The sequence below is a fragment of the Aotus nancymaae genome, unplaced genomic scaffold (assembly GCF_030222135.1).
Source record: "Aotus nancymaae isolate 86718 unplaced genomic scaffold, 86718_ANA_hifiasm-v0.15.2.pri h1tg000011l, whole genome shotgun sequence".
In the NCBI taxonomy this organism is placed as follows: Eukaryota; Metazoa; Chordata; class Mammalia; order Primates; family Aotidae; genus Aotus; species Aotus nancymaae.
In genome coordinates this window covers 88418717-88435258 of record NW_026988422.1, presented here as the reverse complement: position 1 = coordinate 88435258, position 16542 = coordinate 88418717, and the positions used below count along the sequence as shown (strand labels likewise).

General features: G+C 55.6%; 2 protein-coding genes across 6 annotated transcripts in view; one reads left to right on the top strand and one right to left on the bottom strand.

The window, feature by feature from the left end:
- BRF1 (BRF1 RNA polymerase III transcription initiation factor subunit) overlaps nt 1-16542 on the top strand; it is a 70128-nt gene that overhangs the window by 36221 nt on the left and 17365 nt on the right. For 2 of the 4 annotated variants that reach the window (XM_012471119.3, XM_012471120.3), the window contains exons 6-10: nt 10303-10452; nt 11541-11634; nt 13500-13626; nt 13991-14030; nt 14120-14212. In XM_012471119.3, the coding sequence (XP_012326542.1) occupies nt 10303-10452; nt 11541-11634; nt 13500-13626; nt 13991-14030; nt 14120-14212 (504 nt within the window). The other 2 variants (XM_012471122.3, XM_012471121.2) reach the window with 2 other exon arrangements.
- BTBD6 (BTB domain containing 6) lies at nt 1141-3580 on the bottom strand. 2 transcript variants are annotated; one of them, XM_012471123.3, is made up of 4 exons: nt 3207-3580; nt 3045-3135; nt 2823-2941; nt 1141-2662 (listed from the first exon to the last, which is right to left on the bottom strand). In XM_012471123.3, the coding sequence occupies exons 1-4, from the start codon at nt 3578-3580 to the stop codon at nt 1630-1632; spliced, it is 1617 nt and encodes a 538-aa protein (XP_012326546.3). In that variant the 3' UTR covers nt 1141-1629. The 2 variants fall into 2 exon arrangements, with proteins under 2 accessions (XP_012326546.3, XP_064231346.1); XM_064375276.1 differs by having other exon boundaries at nt 3338-3356.

Below are 16542 nucleotides of genomic sequence, written 5' to 3'. Positions count from 1 at the left end.
TGTCTTGGCCTCCCAAAGCACTGGGATTACAGGCACGAGCTACTACACCTGGCCTGGGGCTTTCTGCTGCAAAACCAGAAGGCCCATTGTCAGTCCCGTCACGTGCGCAGGAGGGTGTAGACAGATGGCGAAACAAGTGCCGTGTGCTGGGAGCATCTTGCGTGGACAGGGTTTAAGGAACACACCTGGCACCAGGTGCCTCTGGACAGATGGGGACAGTGGGGCAGCTCCTAGATGTGCTTTCCAGCCACAGCTCTCTTTTGTGGTCTTCCTGCCGCTTTTGTCTGTGTTGAGTGCCCAGTGTGTGTGAGCTTATGGAGCTCCTGTACGCCCTTCTCGACATGTGTTACATGTAAGTCCTGTCTCCCCCTCGAGGCAGCAGCAGTGTTCATGTGTGCAGAATTCGACCAAGGGGAAAAGTCTAGAAGGAAAGGATCAGAACAGCACTCACCACCTGATGGTTCCAACTGACCTTTTCTTTCTTTACCAAGTGGATGACTGGTTTCCACAGCCTGCTTAGAGCCCTTTGTTACTGTACCTGTCTGCATCTAGGAGTATATGTCCTTGTGGAAAAGAAGCAAGTGGGGCTCGGTCACCAACGGGACTGAGCAGCGTGAGCTGCAGCAGCAGAGAGGCACTCGGCCCGGGCTGTCTCCCAGGTGCTAAGGGGGGGTCGTCCCTCCTTTCAGGGGCCAAACAGGTTTTCCAGAAAGCAACTGCCTACCGGGGCGTGCAGAGTGGGAGGACAGAGGCAAGGGGTGGGAGAGCCTCCTCCACCCCAGTCCACACCTGCAACAAGCTGCCCCACAGTAGTGTCCCCGCCAGTGACACTGTGTCCCCAGGGGTCCGAACGCTGGGCCCACAGCAGAATGCTCCCCCCGACAGCCTATTCCCAGGGTGGGACTCTGAGGTGCTAGTGATGCATTAGGACATACAGCCAGGCACCTTTTGTTTCCCACGGTGGCCCACAGCACCAGCAACCCAGCGGGACGGACGGGCTTCACAGGGGCACACTTTGCTTCTAACCATATAGCATGTTCAGCATGAAAGGTTTTCTCCTAGGGATGGGCAGGAGCTGTTCTCTGCGTGAGAAGGAGAACACCCCACTGTACAGCTCCCGTAGTCATTACTGACACATGGTTGTTATTCTACACGACCTTTATTACACAGGGCCACTATTTTAAGTGACTTTGCCAATTTTAGATTTAAAGGGAAGGTCTCAAGTTAAGCTTGGAACCACTTAAAATCCAAGAGGGTGGCAGGAACATCCAGCCCCTCAAAGCAGGTGGCATGGGATCTCGGGGCCTGTCTTGTGCCCTAAATCTTCCTCTACCTGAGCCATGCACTCCAGCACACCAGAGATGCCTGAGACCCCAATTCCCCCAGCTCTGGCTGTGTGGAAAAGGCATCTACTTCCCAGAATCAAGGTTCAGCTGGCTGCATGCCAAAGACAAGGACTCCCCGGGCTCTGGCTGTGTGGAAAGGCGTTTACTTCCCAGAATCAAGCTTCAGCTGACTACGTGCCAACGAGACACAAGGTGAAGTGCGGCTCGCATGGCGTCAAGCAGCAGTTAGCATCTGACGTTCCCGCTACTCTCTCTCCGACCTGCTGCAGCCTCCCTGGGCTCCTCAGGCGTAGAAGATGAGCTCAGGGATCTGCCCACCCTGGACCCCCGTCCCGTTGGTGCTGTCCGAGGAGCACTGGAACTGGAAGGCCACCTTTCCACACTGCACTTCCGTCATCCCCTCCTGCCCAAAGTAGCTGAGCTCGCTGCCGTCCAGGACGGCACTGGCCGTGTAGAAGGTGTCTTGTTCAACCTGGACTGGGTGTTCAAACCAGACTGGGAAAGTGTTACTGGATCCGTCCGACATGAACTTGGTCAGGTTCTGAGCCAGCACCACCCCAAGCCGCTTGAGCTCAATCTTCACACTGTACTCAGCCTTCCCAGAGCTGGACCCATACAGGCCCAGCCCCGCAATAAATACCCTTCTGTCCACTGCGAACTGGATGCTGTCACAGCGCCCGCGGTACCGCCACTGGTTGCTGCGGTAGGCAGAAGACTGGAATCGGTGGCACCTCTGCGGGGCCAGGCCCTTCCTCTTGGTCAGGGGGAAGTCCAGGCGGGGCTTGTTGGTGGCGGTGTACCACAGGAAGATGCTGTGGGTCTCCTCCAGAGTCAGGATGTCTGACTGGGCAGCGCCGTTGGCAAACTCCTCCAGGGTCATCGTTGGAATTCGTACCAGATAGAGGGCTCGCCCCAAAACATGCCTCTTGTTTCGTGGGGTGACTGTCAGCCCCTGCCTCTTGCACTCTGCCTCGGCCCAGTTCAGGACGGCCTCGAAGACCACTGCCTCCTTGGTGTTGAGGGCCTCCCGAGTGATGATGATCTCCAGAGTCTGCCGGTCTATCTCGCAGAAGCCTTCGGACCGCAGGGCCATCTCGGCCTGTGCGTCAATGACCTCCCAGCAGCGCTGCGTCAGCTCAGGCTCCTCAAACAGCCGGCTCTGGGACAGCAGGACGCAGGCGTTCTTGGCTTCCAGACTCGTCTCCAGAAAGTTGACGCAGGCTTTTGCCAACGCTGGGACAATGTACTTCTTAGCAGCGTACAGCGTGGCCAGCACTGTGTCGGCTTCCAGATCGATCTCATCACTGTACATGTACCTAGGTGAGACGGCCTGGGTCAGGGGCTGGCTCCTGAGCATCCATTGCGGGTCTGGGCGTGGGTGAGGAGCCCATCAGCTCCTGCAGGGTCCCCCCAGAAGCCACAGGAGGCTGCCTAGAACGGACCCACCCGTCGTTCCCCAGCACAGAGTGGACTTACTTTAACAGGATCAGAAAAGCTGCAGGCTCCACGTCTGGAATGTGAATTTCAGATTTGACTTCCGCCAGGTCCCCGTAGAACATGGCATAGAAGACTGAGCTGCCAACAGCCAGGACGTACTGGGAGGAGAAAGCGCCGCCGTGAGCCTGGCTGTCCCGCAGGCTGCAAGGCAGCCACACGGCGGGCGGGGCACGCGTTCCGAGAGGGGCCGCCGCTACCCACCTTGTGGGCGGGCACCGTTCTGGTCGCCCCTGGGGGCCCCACGACGAAGTGCACGTCGGCCATGAGCTCGTTGTTGAACATGAGCGCGTTCCTGCAAAGGCAGAGGCATGGGCTGGGGGCGCGCGCGCCGGAGCGCGCGGGGACCGCGGGGGGCGGGCTCACCTCTCGCGCAGCGTGGGGCGGCAGCACCGCCAGCCGGGGCTCTCCGGGTGGTGGTTGCCGAGTGTAGGGGGCGCGGGCGCGGGCGGCGGCGGGGCGGGCGCGGGGGCGCTGGGCGGGCTGCGCGGCCCGACCTTCCTGCCCGTGGTGGCGCCCGCGTTGCTGTTGGCGAGGTCTGCGGCCGTCGTGCTGGCGGGGGTGTAGAGCTCCGCCGCCATCTTCGCGGGCGGGGCGGCGGGGGCGGCCTCGGCGCCTGTGGACGCCGCGCCCCGCGCCCTCGCGCCGCGCCGGGGCCTCGGGAGCGGCTCTGCAAGCAAAAGCAGGGAGGTCAGGCACTGAGCGACGCGGCCGTGCAGGCAGGCCAGGGGCAGCAGCATGGGCGGCGGCGGCGCTGCGACCTGCAGGACTGCCACCCGCGCCCCTGCCACACCCCCGCCCCTGCGACCCTGCCCGAGCCCAGCCCAGCGCAGCCCGGCCAGGCCCGGCCGCAGGGGGCGCCGTCCCGCCCGCCCGAGCTCGTACCCGCCGCGGCGCCCGCGCGTCAGGCTGCGTCACGACGCGTCACGCTGCGTCGGGACCGTGCGTCGCGCGACGACGCTGCCGCGCGGTCCCGCCCCCAAGCCCCACCGCCGCGAATCCGCTAACGCTTCTGCCCCGCAAACGGCGCGAGCCGCGCGCTGTGTAGAGGCCGCCGCGGAAGGCGGCTCCCGGCGCTGGCAGGCTGCTGGCGCGCTGGGGCCCTGGCTGCCCGACGCCCCCAGCCCCGCGCTGCCGTGCGCCGGAGCTTGCGCCCGCCGGTTCTTCAGCTCGTGACGCTTTAGGGACGCGGGTGGCCCTACTCGTCTGTGGCTTTGGCCATTTGCCTTCCGGAGTCTGTGCCTCTGGCCGCGGCCTGTCGTATGGTCGGTGGGCTTCCTAGTTCGTGCAGACGCCTCGCGATTTTGCTTATTGCGGACGCCAGCAGCAAACGCTCGCAGAGAGCGCGGTCCATCCTGGTCTCAGCGCTTCACAGGGGCAGGCGCTGCTGTTTTCCTCAAAACGGGCACAGAGAGGTTAGTCGCGTGCTGAAGGTCACACAGCGTGCAGGTGGGCAAGTCAGAATCTGGCCCCGGGGCGCGCCCCGCCTCCGTGGTTCTGCCTGTGGATCACAGTCACAGCTCGCTCCCTGCGGGGCCTCTAGCCTCGAAGCCTGGGGCTAAACCTGGGAGGTGCGTGGCACTGGCTTTGCCGATGAGACCAAACTTCAGAGGCGGTGTCGTCTGGCCTGGCCGCGCAGCTGGTGCACGCCAAGCTCACGTGCAGACGAAGCTCTGGAGGCCTGGCTGTCAGGAGAGTTCCTTCCCGGAACCTCCTGGACCCCAGGCTTCAGACTCCGAAAACTTCCATATACAGGAAACCCCACAGGGCGCACCCATCGCCCCTGTCCTGGGCTAAACTGTGAACAGGAGCTCTGTGGCTCCGCGGTGGTTACAGTTGGAGGAAGTGTTTCCTGGGAGAATCCCCGTCAGAAGCTATTCAGAAGGATGGATGAGCGACTACAGGTCAGGAAGGAAAAAGGCTGACAACCCAGTTTAAAAAAGAAAAACCGGCAAAGGACATGCACAGACACTGTGCAGTGGCCCAAAGTGCACACGGCATCAGTTCTCCGGGGAATGGGCACCCGGCCCCTAGGCTGCTGAACTTGAGACTTGTAATGCCAGTGTTGGTGGAACGAGGAGCCGCTGGAGATCACCTGCTGCAGGTGGGCGCGTAACTCCGCACAGCTAAGCCCTTTGGAAAGCTGCAGCGTGCACGAGGGCCCAGAAGGTCCCAAGAGAAACTGTGTAGGTGCGCCTGCCGAGGACACACCCACAGAGGCCACAGCTGCGATCTCATAGTGTGGGGCCTCACTGGCAAAGACGGGTTGGCTGCTGTGGTTTCCATCCCAGCCGTCTGTCTCCGTAGAAAAAGGTAACGGCATAAGCAGTTTCCAGGAGAAATACAAATGGCCGGAGTGGAGGCGGTCCACATGTCCGTCAGCAACAGAAAGGGTCAGCAGGTTGTGGTGGATCCATAACGCAGTGAGGAGGAATAACTTACAGCTACGTGCAAGACCTGGGTGACGGCTGTCTCAGAGGGGGTGCCGGGATGGAACTGCTGAGCAGAGGTAGTCGGCGTCTCGATCTGCGTAGTGCTGTGGGGTGTGTGAATAACAATTCTCATCCTTAGAAAAAAGCCATCCTTTGCGCTTTGATTTTTAAATACATTTCAGTGTTGGCTGGGTGTGGTGGCTCACGCCTGTAATTCCATCCCATGGTGCTAGGATTACAGGTGTGAGCCACCGCGCCCAGCCTGTCGTTTTCTTCTTTGTTTTTGATAATGGTCATCCCAACAGGTATGAGGTAGTGTCATGTGGCTTTGATTTGCACATTCCTGATAAATACTGACGATGAGCATTTTCTCATGTGCTTGTTGGCCATTTGCGTGTCATGTTTGGAGAAACATCTGTTCAAGTGCTTTTTTTTTTTTTTGAGACACAGTCTCGCTCTGTTGCCCAGGCTGGAGTGCAGTGGGAAGGGGTCACTGCAGCCTCCGCCGTCCAGGTTCAAGTGGTTCTCGTGCCTGAGCCTCTCTAAGAGCTGGGACTACAAAAGCGTGATTTGCCCGTTTTCTAATCGGTTTTGTTCCTGAGTTGTAGGAGTTTTTTTTTTTTTTTTCCTTTTTAATAAGATGGGGTTTCACCATGATGACCAGGCTGGTCTTGACTCCTGACCTCAGGTGAGCCACCCATCTCGGCCTCCCAAAGTGCTAGGATTACAGGCGTGAGCCACCGCGCCCGGCCCTTTTTTTTGTATTTTCAGGATAACCCCCATGAGGTAGATGGCTTGCACATGTTCGCTCCCATTCTGTAGGAGATCTTTTCTGTTAAGGGTTCCTTTGTTGTGCAGAAACGTTTTAGTTTGGGGTCATCCATTTGTCTCTTTTTACTTTGGTTGCCCTGGCTCTTAGTGTCACGTTTGAGAAATAATTGCCAAGACCAGCGTCACAGAGTTTTTTCCTATGTTTTCTTCTAAGGGTTTTATAGTTTGGAGTCTGCGTTCGGGTCTTTGATGGGTTTTGAGTTAGTTTTTGTGTGTGACGTGAGGGTGTCTTTATTCCTTTGCGTGTGGATACCCAGCTTGCCCAGTGCTGCTTACTGAAGCCGGCCTTTCCCCCTCGTGCGTTCTCGTCACTCTCTTTGAAGGTCCCCTGCCCGCCCATGTCATTTCTGGTCCTGTTCCGCTGGTCTGTAGCTCTGTCTTTATGTCCGCACCATACTGGCTGTTAGGCTTTTTAGTTCTTTTTTTGATAGTGCTGATTTATTTGCTTCTTTTTTTTATTAGTCTCTTTGCCTACTTTAAATAATTTCATTCATTTTTAGTTTTCTGTTATTTGACTTAGTTCATTATTTTCATTGCTTCCTTAATTTTTTTTTTCAGATGGAGTCTCGCTCTGTCGCCCAGGCTGGAGTGCAGCGGTGCGGGAACCTCTGCCCCCCGGGTTCAAGCGAGTCTCCTGTCTCAGCCTCCCAAGTAGTTGGAATGACAGGCTCATGCCGCCATGCCCGGGTGAATTTTTGCATTTTTTGGTGAGATGGGGTTTCACCGTGTTGCCCAGGCAGGTCTCTAACTCCTGAGTTCAGGCGGTCCACCCGCCTCGGCCTCCCAAAGTGCTGGGACTACAGGCGTGGGCCTCCATGCCCGGCCCATTCATTGCTTCCTTAATTGTACGAAGCACTTAAGTTAATAAAGTTACCTGAAGCATTGTACTTTAATTTCCAATACTGTTTGGAGGTGAGGGGACTGTTTGTTTTTGCTCATTTTTAGTTTTTTGCACGTAGGGTCAAAGGGCACGTCCTGTGTGCTGTTACCTGGAGTATATTGAAGGTTTCTCGGTTCTGGTCATTTTCCTAACTGTCCCACAGACACTGGGAAAGCATGATGACTCCATGGGGTACGGGCTTCGGAAGATCCTTGTCAGATTGAGCCTGTGGTGATGTGTCTGAGTCTTCCCTTAGGCTTCGTTTGCTAATCCGTCTGTCACATTTGAGAGAACCACGTTGAAGTCTCCCATTACTGTGATTTTGAAGCCTGTTTCCGGTGCTCTTCCTTCGTTTGATTCTCTCTGTGTCACTGTGCGCCTGCAGAGTCAAGGCTGCTTACAGTTGTGTCCTTCCCGTCATGAAACGCTCGTGCCTGTCTGTGCTGTTCTGCCGCTCCACGTTGCCCACAGCTGCCCGGTGCTGCCCACACCACCCTGGTCACTGACATATTTATCTTGAAGAGACACTTTTTGTCTTATTTGTTTTTTGTTTGGAGACAGGGTCTCAGTCACCCAGGCTAGAGTGCAGTGGCACAGTCATGGCTCACTGCAGCCTCGACCTCCTCAGCCTGCCAGGTAGCTGAGACGACAGATGTACATCACTACACTAGGCTAAATGTTTCATTTTTTGTAAGCATGGGGATCTCACTGTATTGCTTAGGCTGGTCTCAAACTCCTGGGCTCACGTGACCCTCCTGCTTTGGCTTCTCAAAGTTCTGGGACTCACCAGTGTGAGCCATTGCATCCGGCCCCAGATTTATTTTTAAGAGATGGGTCTTGCTGTGTTTCCCGGGGTGGCCTCAAACTCCTGGGCTCAAGCAGTCCTCCTGCCTCAGCCTTCCAGGTAGCTGAGAATGTAGGTATGAGCCACTCTGCCTGGCTTGTCTTGAATTTTTTTATTTTTAATAGGTGCCCGCCACCACACCTGGCTTTTTTTTTTAGTAGAGACAGTGTTTCACCATGTTGCCCAGGATAGTCTCAAACTCCTAAGCTAAGGTGATCCACCCGCCTTGGCCTTCCAAAATGCTGGGATTATAGGCGTGAGCCACCACGTCCAGCCTCACACCCACTAATTTTTTTTTATGTGTAAGACAGAGTCTCACTCTGTCACTCAGGCTGGAGTGCAGTGGCGTGATCTTGGCTCACACTGCAACCTCTGCCTCCCCGGTTCAAGTGATTCTCCTGCCTTAGCCTCCTGAGAAGCTGGGACTATAGGGCCACCATGCCTGGCTCATTGTTTGTATTTTAGTAGAGACGGGGTTTCACCATATTGCCCAGGGTGGTCTCGATCTGACAGTCTGCCACCTTGGTCTCCCAAAGTGTTGAGATTACAGGCATGAGCCATAGCACCCGGCCCCTACCAATTTTTTTTTTTTTTTAAGAGATGGAGTCTCACTCTCACCAGGCTGGAGTGCAGTGGTTTGATCTCAGCTCATTGCAACCTCTGCCTCCCGGGTTCAAGCGATTCTCCTGCTGTAGCCACCCTAGTAGCTGGGATTACAGGTGCCTGCCACCATGCCCGGCTATTTTGTATTTTTTTAGTAGAGATGGGGGTTTCACCATGTTGGCCAGGCTGGTCTCGAACTCCTGACCTTGTGATCCACCCACCTCAGCCTTCCAAAGTGCAGGGATTACAGATGTGAGGCACTGTGCCCAGCCCCAAATTAAAAAAAAAATTTTTTTTGTATAGATTTTGTCTCGCTATTGCCCAGTCTATAAGCATATCATTTTTTTTTTTAAAGGCAAAGTTTTGCTCTCGTGCAGGCTGGAGTGCAATGGTGCGATCTCATCTCACTGCAACCTCTACCTCCTGCGTTCAAGTGATTCTCCTTCAGCCTCCCAAGTAGTTGGGATTACAGGCATGCGCCACCACACCCAGCTAACTTGGTATTTTTAGTAGAGATGGGTTTCTCCATGTTGGTCAGGCTGGTGTCGAACTCCTGACCTCAGGGCTCTATCAGTCTGAACCTCTCAAAGTGCTGGGATTACAGGCGCAAGCCACCACACCTGGCCTACGAGCACATCTTTTATCGTTCTTTACATTTCCAGCTCCGATGATTGTTTCTTATTGGAAATCACTAAAAATCTTAACAATTATGTTAATTTAAATTATACCTTGTTTTTTTCTCCCAATAAGATCTGTTTTAGCAGTCAAATCACCAAAAATTATTTTTTATCTTTAGTCGTGGGCGTATAGCGGGTGTGTATGTTTATGGGGCACGTGAGGTGTTCTGATGCATGCAGTGCGTAACAGTCACATCAGGGTAAATGAGCCATCTGTCACCTCAAGCATGTATCCAATTATACTGACTTAGTTAATTCTAAATGTACAAGAAATTGTTGCCTGGCGCCATCCTGTTGTGCGTCAGACACTAGATCCTACTCGTCTCTCTGTGTGCTTGTACTCACTAATCCCCATTTCCCAAAAGTTATTTCTTAAATGGTGGAAAAGAGCTGTGGCTCTGGACTGCCCAGACTAATCCCGAGTCCACGCCGTCCGTGGTGGCTGTGTGGCCGTGGGCGCACTGCATGCTGTGTCGTGCTCACCTGGAAAGGGGGCTGCACCTGTGAGTATGAACCAGCCACTGAGCCCTGCTGGGACACGGCAAGGGCCCCGTGTGCTCACAGCATGGCTTTGTGGTGGCTGTAGGGGCGCTGCTTGGGTCCATGCAGTCGCTCGGCCCAGGCTGCACAGCGCCAGACTGTCCTGCTCCAAGCATGTCTCCTGCGGCACTGTGCCATGCTGGCAGAGGTGCACAGCACCAGGCCTTGGTGTGCACACACAGCACCCAGGGCACAGCCATGCTGGTAGAGGTGCTGGACGCGGGTCCTCCTCTCACCCACGAGTGTCAGCAGATGCCGGCCGCCTGGTGGCTTGTGTGCCCAGCCACTCCTGTCCTGCTTTAGAGTCCCGGGGACCATTGTAGGAGTGGGACTGTCTGCATGGTCTGGAGGGAAGGCTGCTGGGTGCGAGCCCCTCTGTGCCCTGAGCAGGATGGCCATGCAGTGGGGCACGCTGCCTAGTGCCCCAGCGTGGCTGCAGCAGGCGGTCAGTGGCAGGTGGCTGGGGCCTCTCCTGGGTTCAGTGCCATGGCTGTCCCAGCTGAGGGTCAGAGAGGCTTTGTCCAGGGAGGGGGCTGTTGGGGGGCCGTGTGCCTGGAAAGACAAGTGCAGGTTCCCTGCCGCTGGGCTGGGTGGGCCTCATGTGCACATGCTGTGGCACCTTGAGGCGGGCCCTGAGGTGCTGTATCTGCCGCAGACCCATGCCTGTACATTCCACGCTTTGCGCACCTGCTGGAATTTGGGGAGAAGAACCATGAGGTGTCCATGACGGCCCTGAGGCTCCTGCAGAGAATGAAGCGGGACTGGATGCACACAGGCCGGCGCCCCTCGGGCCTCTGCGGAGCAGGTATAGTGGCCCCTGCCTGCCCGTGGGATGGTGGTCTGGGTTCTGGCATCACACCGTCCTGACTCCTGAGCACTGGCGGGCTAGGGCATGTGTTTCCAGAGCACTGACAGCTGCCTCCAGCCTCCTGTGGCTAACACTGGCCTGACCCACAGGGTCCTCAGCCCTTCAGGACCTCCTGGCTACCCTTTTGTCCTCTGTGTGTCCTGGGATAAGGGGCCCTGAAGGCCCTGACCTGATAAGGTTGCCTGCTTCTGGGGAGCGGCTGCATGGCCATCCCTGTCCATGGTCTTGGGGGGCCCAGCTCCTGATGTGGATAGTGGTGTGGCCTCTCTCTTGAGACACCAGGTTGCTGCTTGTGAGGGTTCTGTAGGGCTGTCAGGCTCACCCCTGGCCCCAGCTGGGCGGTTGTTCTACTTGGACCTCTGTGGCTCCCCAGGTTGTAGCTGTCACTCAAACTCTCACTTTGCCCTTGGTGCTGGTGCGTGGATGTGACTGTGGCCGTGGCCTGGTCAAGTACCTCAACCCTCGGCTGGGCCCCACCCTCGTGCCCAGAGTCCACTCTTCCCAGCAGGCCCGGTGCCATCATCCCTGCACTCTACTAACAGCAGAATTCCACCTGAGGATCAGTTCCATCTGCACACATGGTCTCCATGTTTGCACTGGAGGTTCTGGGCCTGCCGTGGCCTTGGTGAACCTGTGTCAGCTGCCAGCGGTGGCCTCACCCCCTTCTCGCCCAGCCTGACTCTACATCCTCAGACCCCTCAGCTCCCATCACAACCTGTGTTTCCCGCACAAGTCATCTTTGTTTGTTTGCTTTGAGAGATTACGTGAAGTTCTCAGAAAGCTTCATTTTAATTTTCCTTGTGTTTGAAAATGGAGCGGATGCAGCCGCCACCCACAGTACAGTAGAGAGGGCCTCGTCCTGGAGTAGCCATGCCGGGCAAGGGTCTCCCTGCCGGGCACACACACGTCTTTCCAGGTTGTCGTCTCCCTCACCAGGATCTGCACATTGTCCGGCCTCCGCGGAGGCGCTGCTTCTTTGGTTCCCAGGCGTGGTATTTCACGAGGCCCGTCTCGTTGCTTTCTAGCGCTCCTCGTTGCAGCCAGAATGCATGACTTCAGGAGGACCGTGAAGGAGGTCATCAGCGTGGTCAAAGTGTGTGAGTCCACACTGCGGAAGAGGTAGGGGCTCTCATTCACGGCATGGGGACCACGCAGACGCTTCATCAGTCTGGCTCGGGCCTCCTACCGGAGCAGGCGGTGCCTCCCGGGACCTGCTGTCCCCAGCCTGGCCCCGGTCCCACTGGGCTTGGACGTGCTGCCTCGCCTCCCTCCAGAGAGTTCCCTGCTGGTCCTTCTGGGCTGGCCCCGTCCCATGGAGGCGTCCCCCTCCTGATCCCTGCGTTTCTAAGTTGCGGTGGAGGGTGACGTGTCAAGTTGCCGTGAGTCACAGTCAGGCCGGAGGCTGTCTTTGATGTCAGAAGCTGGTCCGTCTCCTTTTTGGTGCGGCCCGTCCTGGACTTTGAGAGCCCAGGTGACCCGTGTGCGAGTGAAAAGCCGGAGTTCCGTAGGAGCCCCTGCGTCCGGCAGGGCAGGCCAGGCTGGTGTGGGCGGGGCTCGCGGCCCTGCTTTGCCGTGGTGGTTGCCGGGTTCCTCAGCTCGCCTGCACGGCAGCCCGGTTTCATAGACTGACAAGGTCAGGGTGACAGCGGGGTTGCTGCGACCTGTACCTGCCGAGATCTTTATCACAGATCTTAACACGCGGCTTCGGTTTTTCAGCTGAGATCATGTCCTGTGGCAGTTACCAAAAGCACCTGGGAAATATTTGACCTTAAATATCTGACCTTTGATTCTGTGAAAAGCCTTTGATTAAACATTTTGGAGATGATGTAACGTGTAGGGACGTTAGTAAGAATTGAGTCCCTGGGTCACCGGTGGGCAGGGCCCCTTCCTGCCTGGCTGCCAGGCGTGGCAGTTCTGGCTCAGCCTCCTCTCTTCAAGCCTTCTGAGTCTTCCGCCTAGTATCGGGGGTCTCTCTGTGGAAGTGATGAGGGTGCCTGTGGGCTTTTCTCCTGGGCAGGATCGGGTGGGGATGGAGAAGCCACCAGAAAGGACCTGGGCGGCGAGGAGCAAGCCCTGAGCACCAGGCCCCGCAGAGGAACCGTCTGGCAAGTGCGGTTTTTATTTTATTTTTGCTTGTTACTGATTTTTTTCTTTTTTTGAGACGGAGTTTTGCTCTTGCTGTCCAGGCTGGAGTGCAATGGCGCCATCTCGGCTTACTGCAACCTCTGCCTCCTGGGTTCAAGCGATTCTCCTGCCTCAGCCTCCCGAATACCTGAGATTACAGGCTCCCACCACCACACCCGGCTAATTTCTGTATATTTTTTTCTCTTTTTTTTTTGAGTCAGAGTCTCTGTTGCCAGGCACCAGGCTGGAGTGCAGTGGCGCGATCTCAGCTCACTGCAACTTCCGCCTCCCTGGTTCAAGCGATTCTCCTGCCTCAGCCTCCCAAGTAGCTGGGACTACAGGTGTGCGCCACCACGCCCAGCTAATTTTTGTATTTTTTAGTAGAGATAGGGTTTCACCATGTTGGCCAGGATGGTCTAGATCTCCTGTCCTCAGGTGATCCTACCGTCTCAGCCTCCCAAAGTGCTGGTATTACAGGCATGAGCCAGTGTGCCTGGCCTTTTATTTTTTATATATTTTCTGAGACAGGGTCTCGCTTACTGCCCAGGCTGGAGGGCAGTGGCACCATCACAGCTCATTACAGCCTCAACTTCCTGGGCTCAAGCAATCCTCCTTGACCTCAGCCTTCCAAGTAGCTGGGACTGCAGGTATGCACCACCATGCCTGTTTTTTTTTTGGTAGAGATGGAGTCTCACTATGTCGCCTAGGCTGGTCTCAAAGTCCTGAACTCAAGCAAACCGTCCACTGTGGGCTCCCAAAGCTGGGTTCACAGGTGTGAGCTGCGCCCAGCTGGAAGCTCAGTTTTAAATGACTGTTTTCAGGGTCACCAGCTCCATTTCACATGTCCGGCTCCATTTTAGGCTCACGGAATTTGAAGACACCCCCACCAGTCAGCTGACCATTGATGAGTTCATGAAAATTGACTTGGAGGAGGAATGCGACCCCCCTTCATACACAGCTGGCCAGAGGAAGCTGCGGATGAAGCAGGTAGTGCTGGCCTTGCCATCTGGCTGTGCTGGGCTCGTCAGGCCTTGCATCTCGGAGCAGGGTCAGGCCTAGCTTGGGAGGGAAGTTGTACACCCCAACTAGGGTGGTAGTGGAGCTGGCGCCATCCCAAAGCCTCGTAGCTGCTCATCAGTGCTGCGAGCAGCCAGAGGAGGCTCCGGGATGTACCTTGCACAGACTCTGGGAAGTGCCACCTCTCCCCGTGGGGGACACAGGCCCACAGCTCCGCCTCCACCACTGCGTACCGCTAAGTTCCAGCGGCCTGTGGGGCCCACGGGGCACCCGGGAGGCTGTGCTGTGTCCCAGGGCCTCCCTTCACTAAGCCTCTCGCCTCGTTCCCTTTCAGCTTGAACAAGTCCTGTCAAAAAAACTGGAGGAGGTTGAAGGTAACCAGCCGATCTTCCCATACAATGCTTCTGTTTTGTTGGGAAAGTTGATTTTGTGCTGACTTTTTGCTCTTAACTTGTGACTTCAGGTGAAATATCCAGTTACCAGGATGCAATTGAGATTGAACTGGAAAACAGCCGACCAAAGGCCAAGGGGGGCCTCGCCAGCCTGGCGAAAGATGGTGAGTGCAGCCCTGGCCTCGGAACTCAAAATCCATCCGCCTGCCCCTTGCTGGCACCTTTCCCGCCAGCTAACCTTTGACCCTGTCCCTCCTGTCACCCTTCCTGGATCCTCTGGTCTATGTGCACAGCCCTGGGGGGTGAGGCTGCCTCCTGCATGGCACTCCTCCCTCCTCAGGCGCTCAGGCTGCAGCTGGGCTGTGGCCCACCAGCTGTTCACACAGTTTGTTCCCGCCTCGTCCCCTCCCCTCAAAAGCTCCTGTAAGGTATACATTGGTTTGATCCAGAAAGGTGGCACAACTCGAAGTAGTCGGCTAGGCTTATCGGCCACAGGTGGAGTCAAAGATTTTGTGATTGGCAATTGGTTGAAAGAGTTACTATCTAAAGACCTGGAGTCAATAGAAAGAAGTGTCTGGGTAAGGTCAGGGTTTGTGGAGACCAAGGTGTTTGTTACATAGATGAAGTCTTGTAGGTGGCCACCCTCAGAGGCAATAGATGGAAAAGGTTTTCTTTTTTTTTCTTTTTTGTGAGTCAGAGTCTCTCTCCTGCTTAGACTGGAGTGTAGTGGCGCGATCTTGGCTCACTGCAGCCCCCGCCTCCTGGGTTCAAGTGATTCTCGAGCCTCAGCTTCCCAAGTAGCTGGGACTACAGGCACCCGCTGCCACACCCAGCTAATTTTTGTGTTTTTTGTTAGAGATGGGGTTTCACCACGATGGTGGGGGCTGGTCTTGAACTCCTGACCTCATGTGATCTACTTGCCTTGGCCTCCCAGAGTGCTGGGATTATAGGCATGAGCCGCTGCCCTCAGACAAATGTTTCCTATTCAGACCTTTAAAATGTGCTAGAGTCTCAGCAAGTCTTTTCAGGATCAGAAAAAGACCTGGAAAGGAAAGGGGATTCTCTACAGACTATAAGTTTCCCCCACAAAAGATAGCTTTGCAGGACCATTTCAAAATATGTCAAAGAAATATATTCTGGAGTAACGTATTTTGATTTCTTTGAGAGCCTGCCATCTGTCATATGCTGCTTTGCTAGAGTCAGGCTGGAGTTTGGTATCTGATTGCTATCGTTTGGTTGATTTCAGATCTCTGTTTTGGTGTTAATGCTGATCAGCTGTGCCTGGATTCCAATGGGAAGGGCTATAAGAGAGTATAATGAGGCGTCTCTGACCCTGCCCCACTGCCCATTGTGGTCTGAACTAGCTTTTCAGGTTTCTTTGAAATCTCCTTGACCAAGAGAAGGGGTCCATTCGGTTGTTTTTAGGGCTTAGGATTTTATTTTTGGTTTGTATTCTGTACTGTGTTTTTTCACTTGGGGGTGGTAGGAGCCACAAAAGGGCCTGAGAGCAGAGGCAGGTGGTGGGGAGGCTGCTGCAGGAACCCAGGGTGAAAGACCTGGCCCAACCTGGTCGAACTCTAGAGGTATTTTCAGGGCAGAGCCAACAGTCCCGGGAATGTGCATGTCCGGGGAATGTGGCAGCTGCAGCCCCCAAGGCTCCTGGCACCTGCAGCCAGGACCCACTTGCCCAGGGAGGGGCTTCTAAGAGGCTGCTCTGTCCAGAGGTCATCACCTGCTGACATCTTCTCTCTGGGGATCGGGTGCTTTCCCCAAAGGAGCCATTCCTCACCATGAGGACCCCTCCAGGACCCAGTGCTAGCCAGGAACTTTGTATTGGAACACATTCAGAAGAAAGCAATCTTAAGTCTTAGGATGGGTCAGGCATGGTGGTCCATGCCTATAATCTCAGCACTTTGGGAGGCCAATACAGGTGGATTGCTTGAGTGGAGTTAGAGACCAGCTTGGTCCACATAGAGAGACCCCATCTCTACAAAAAATAAAATTAGCTGGGCATAGGAGCATGTGCCCGTAGTCCCAGCTGCTCAGGAGGCTGAGGCAAGAGTATCACTTGGGCGCAGGAGTTCGACATGCAGTGAGCTGTGATTGAGCCACCGTCCTCAGGCCTGGGCAACAGAGCCAGACCCTGTCCCTGCTACATACACACAAAAAATCCAGAGTGGGATGTTTTAAGATGAGTCTTGCCAACCTAAAAGGAAGAAACAGGCAAAATTAATGTACATAATTTATTTGGGTCAAGCTTGAGGATTGCAGCTGGTGAGGACACATCAAGTTGCCCTCCCTGAATATACACTCTGGGTGAGCAGCAGTTACACACCTGAATACACTCTGGTGAGCAGCAGTTACACACCTGAGTAGACTCCCTGGTGAGCAGCAGTTACACACCTGAATACTCTCTGGTGAGCAGCAGTTACACACCTGAGTAGACTCCCTGGTGAGCAGCAGTTACACACCTGAGTAGACTCCCTGGTGAGCA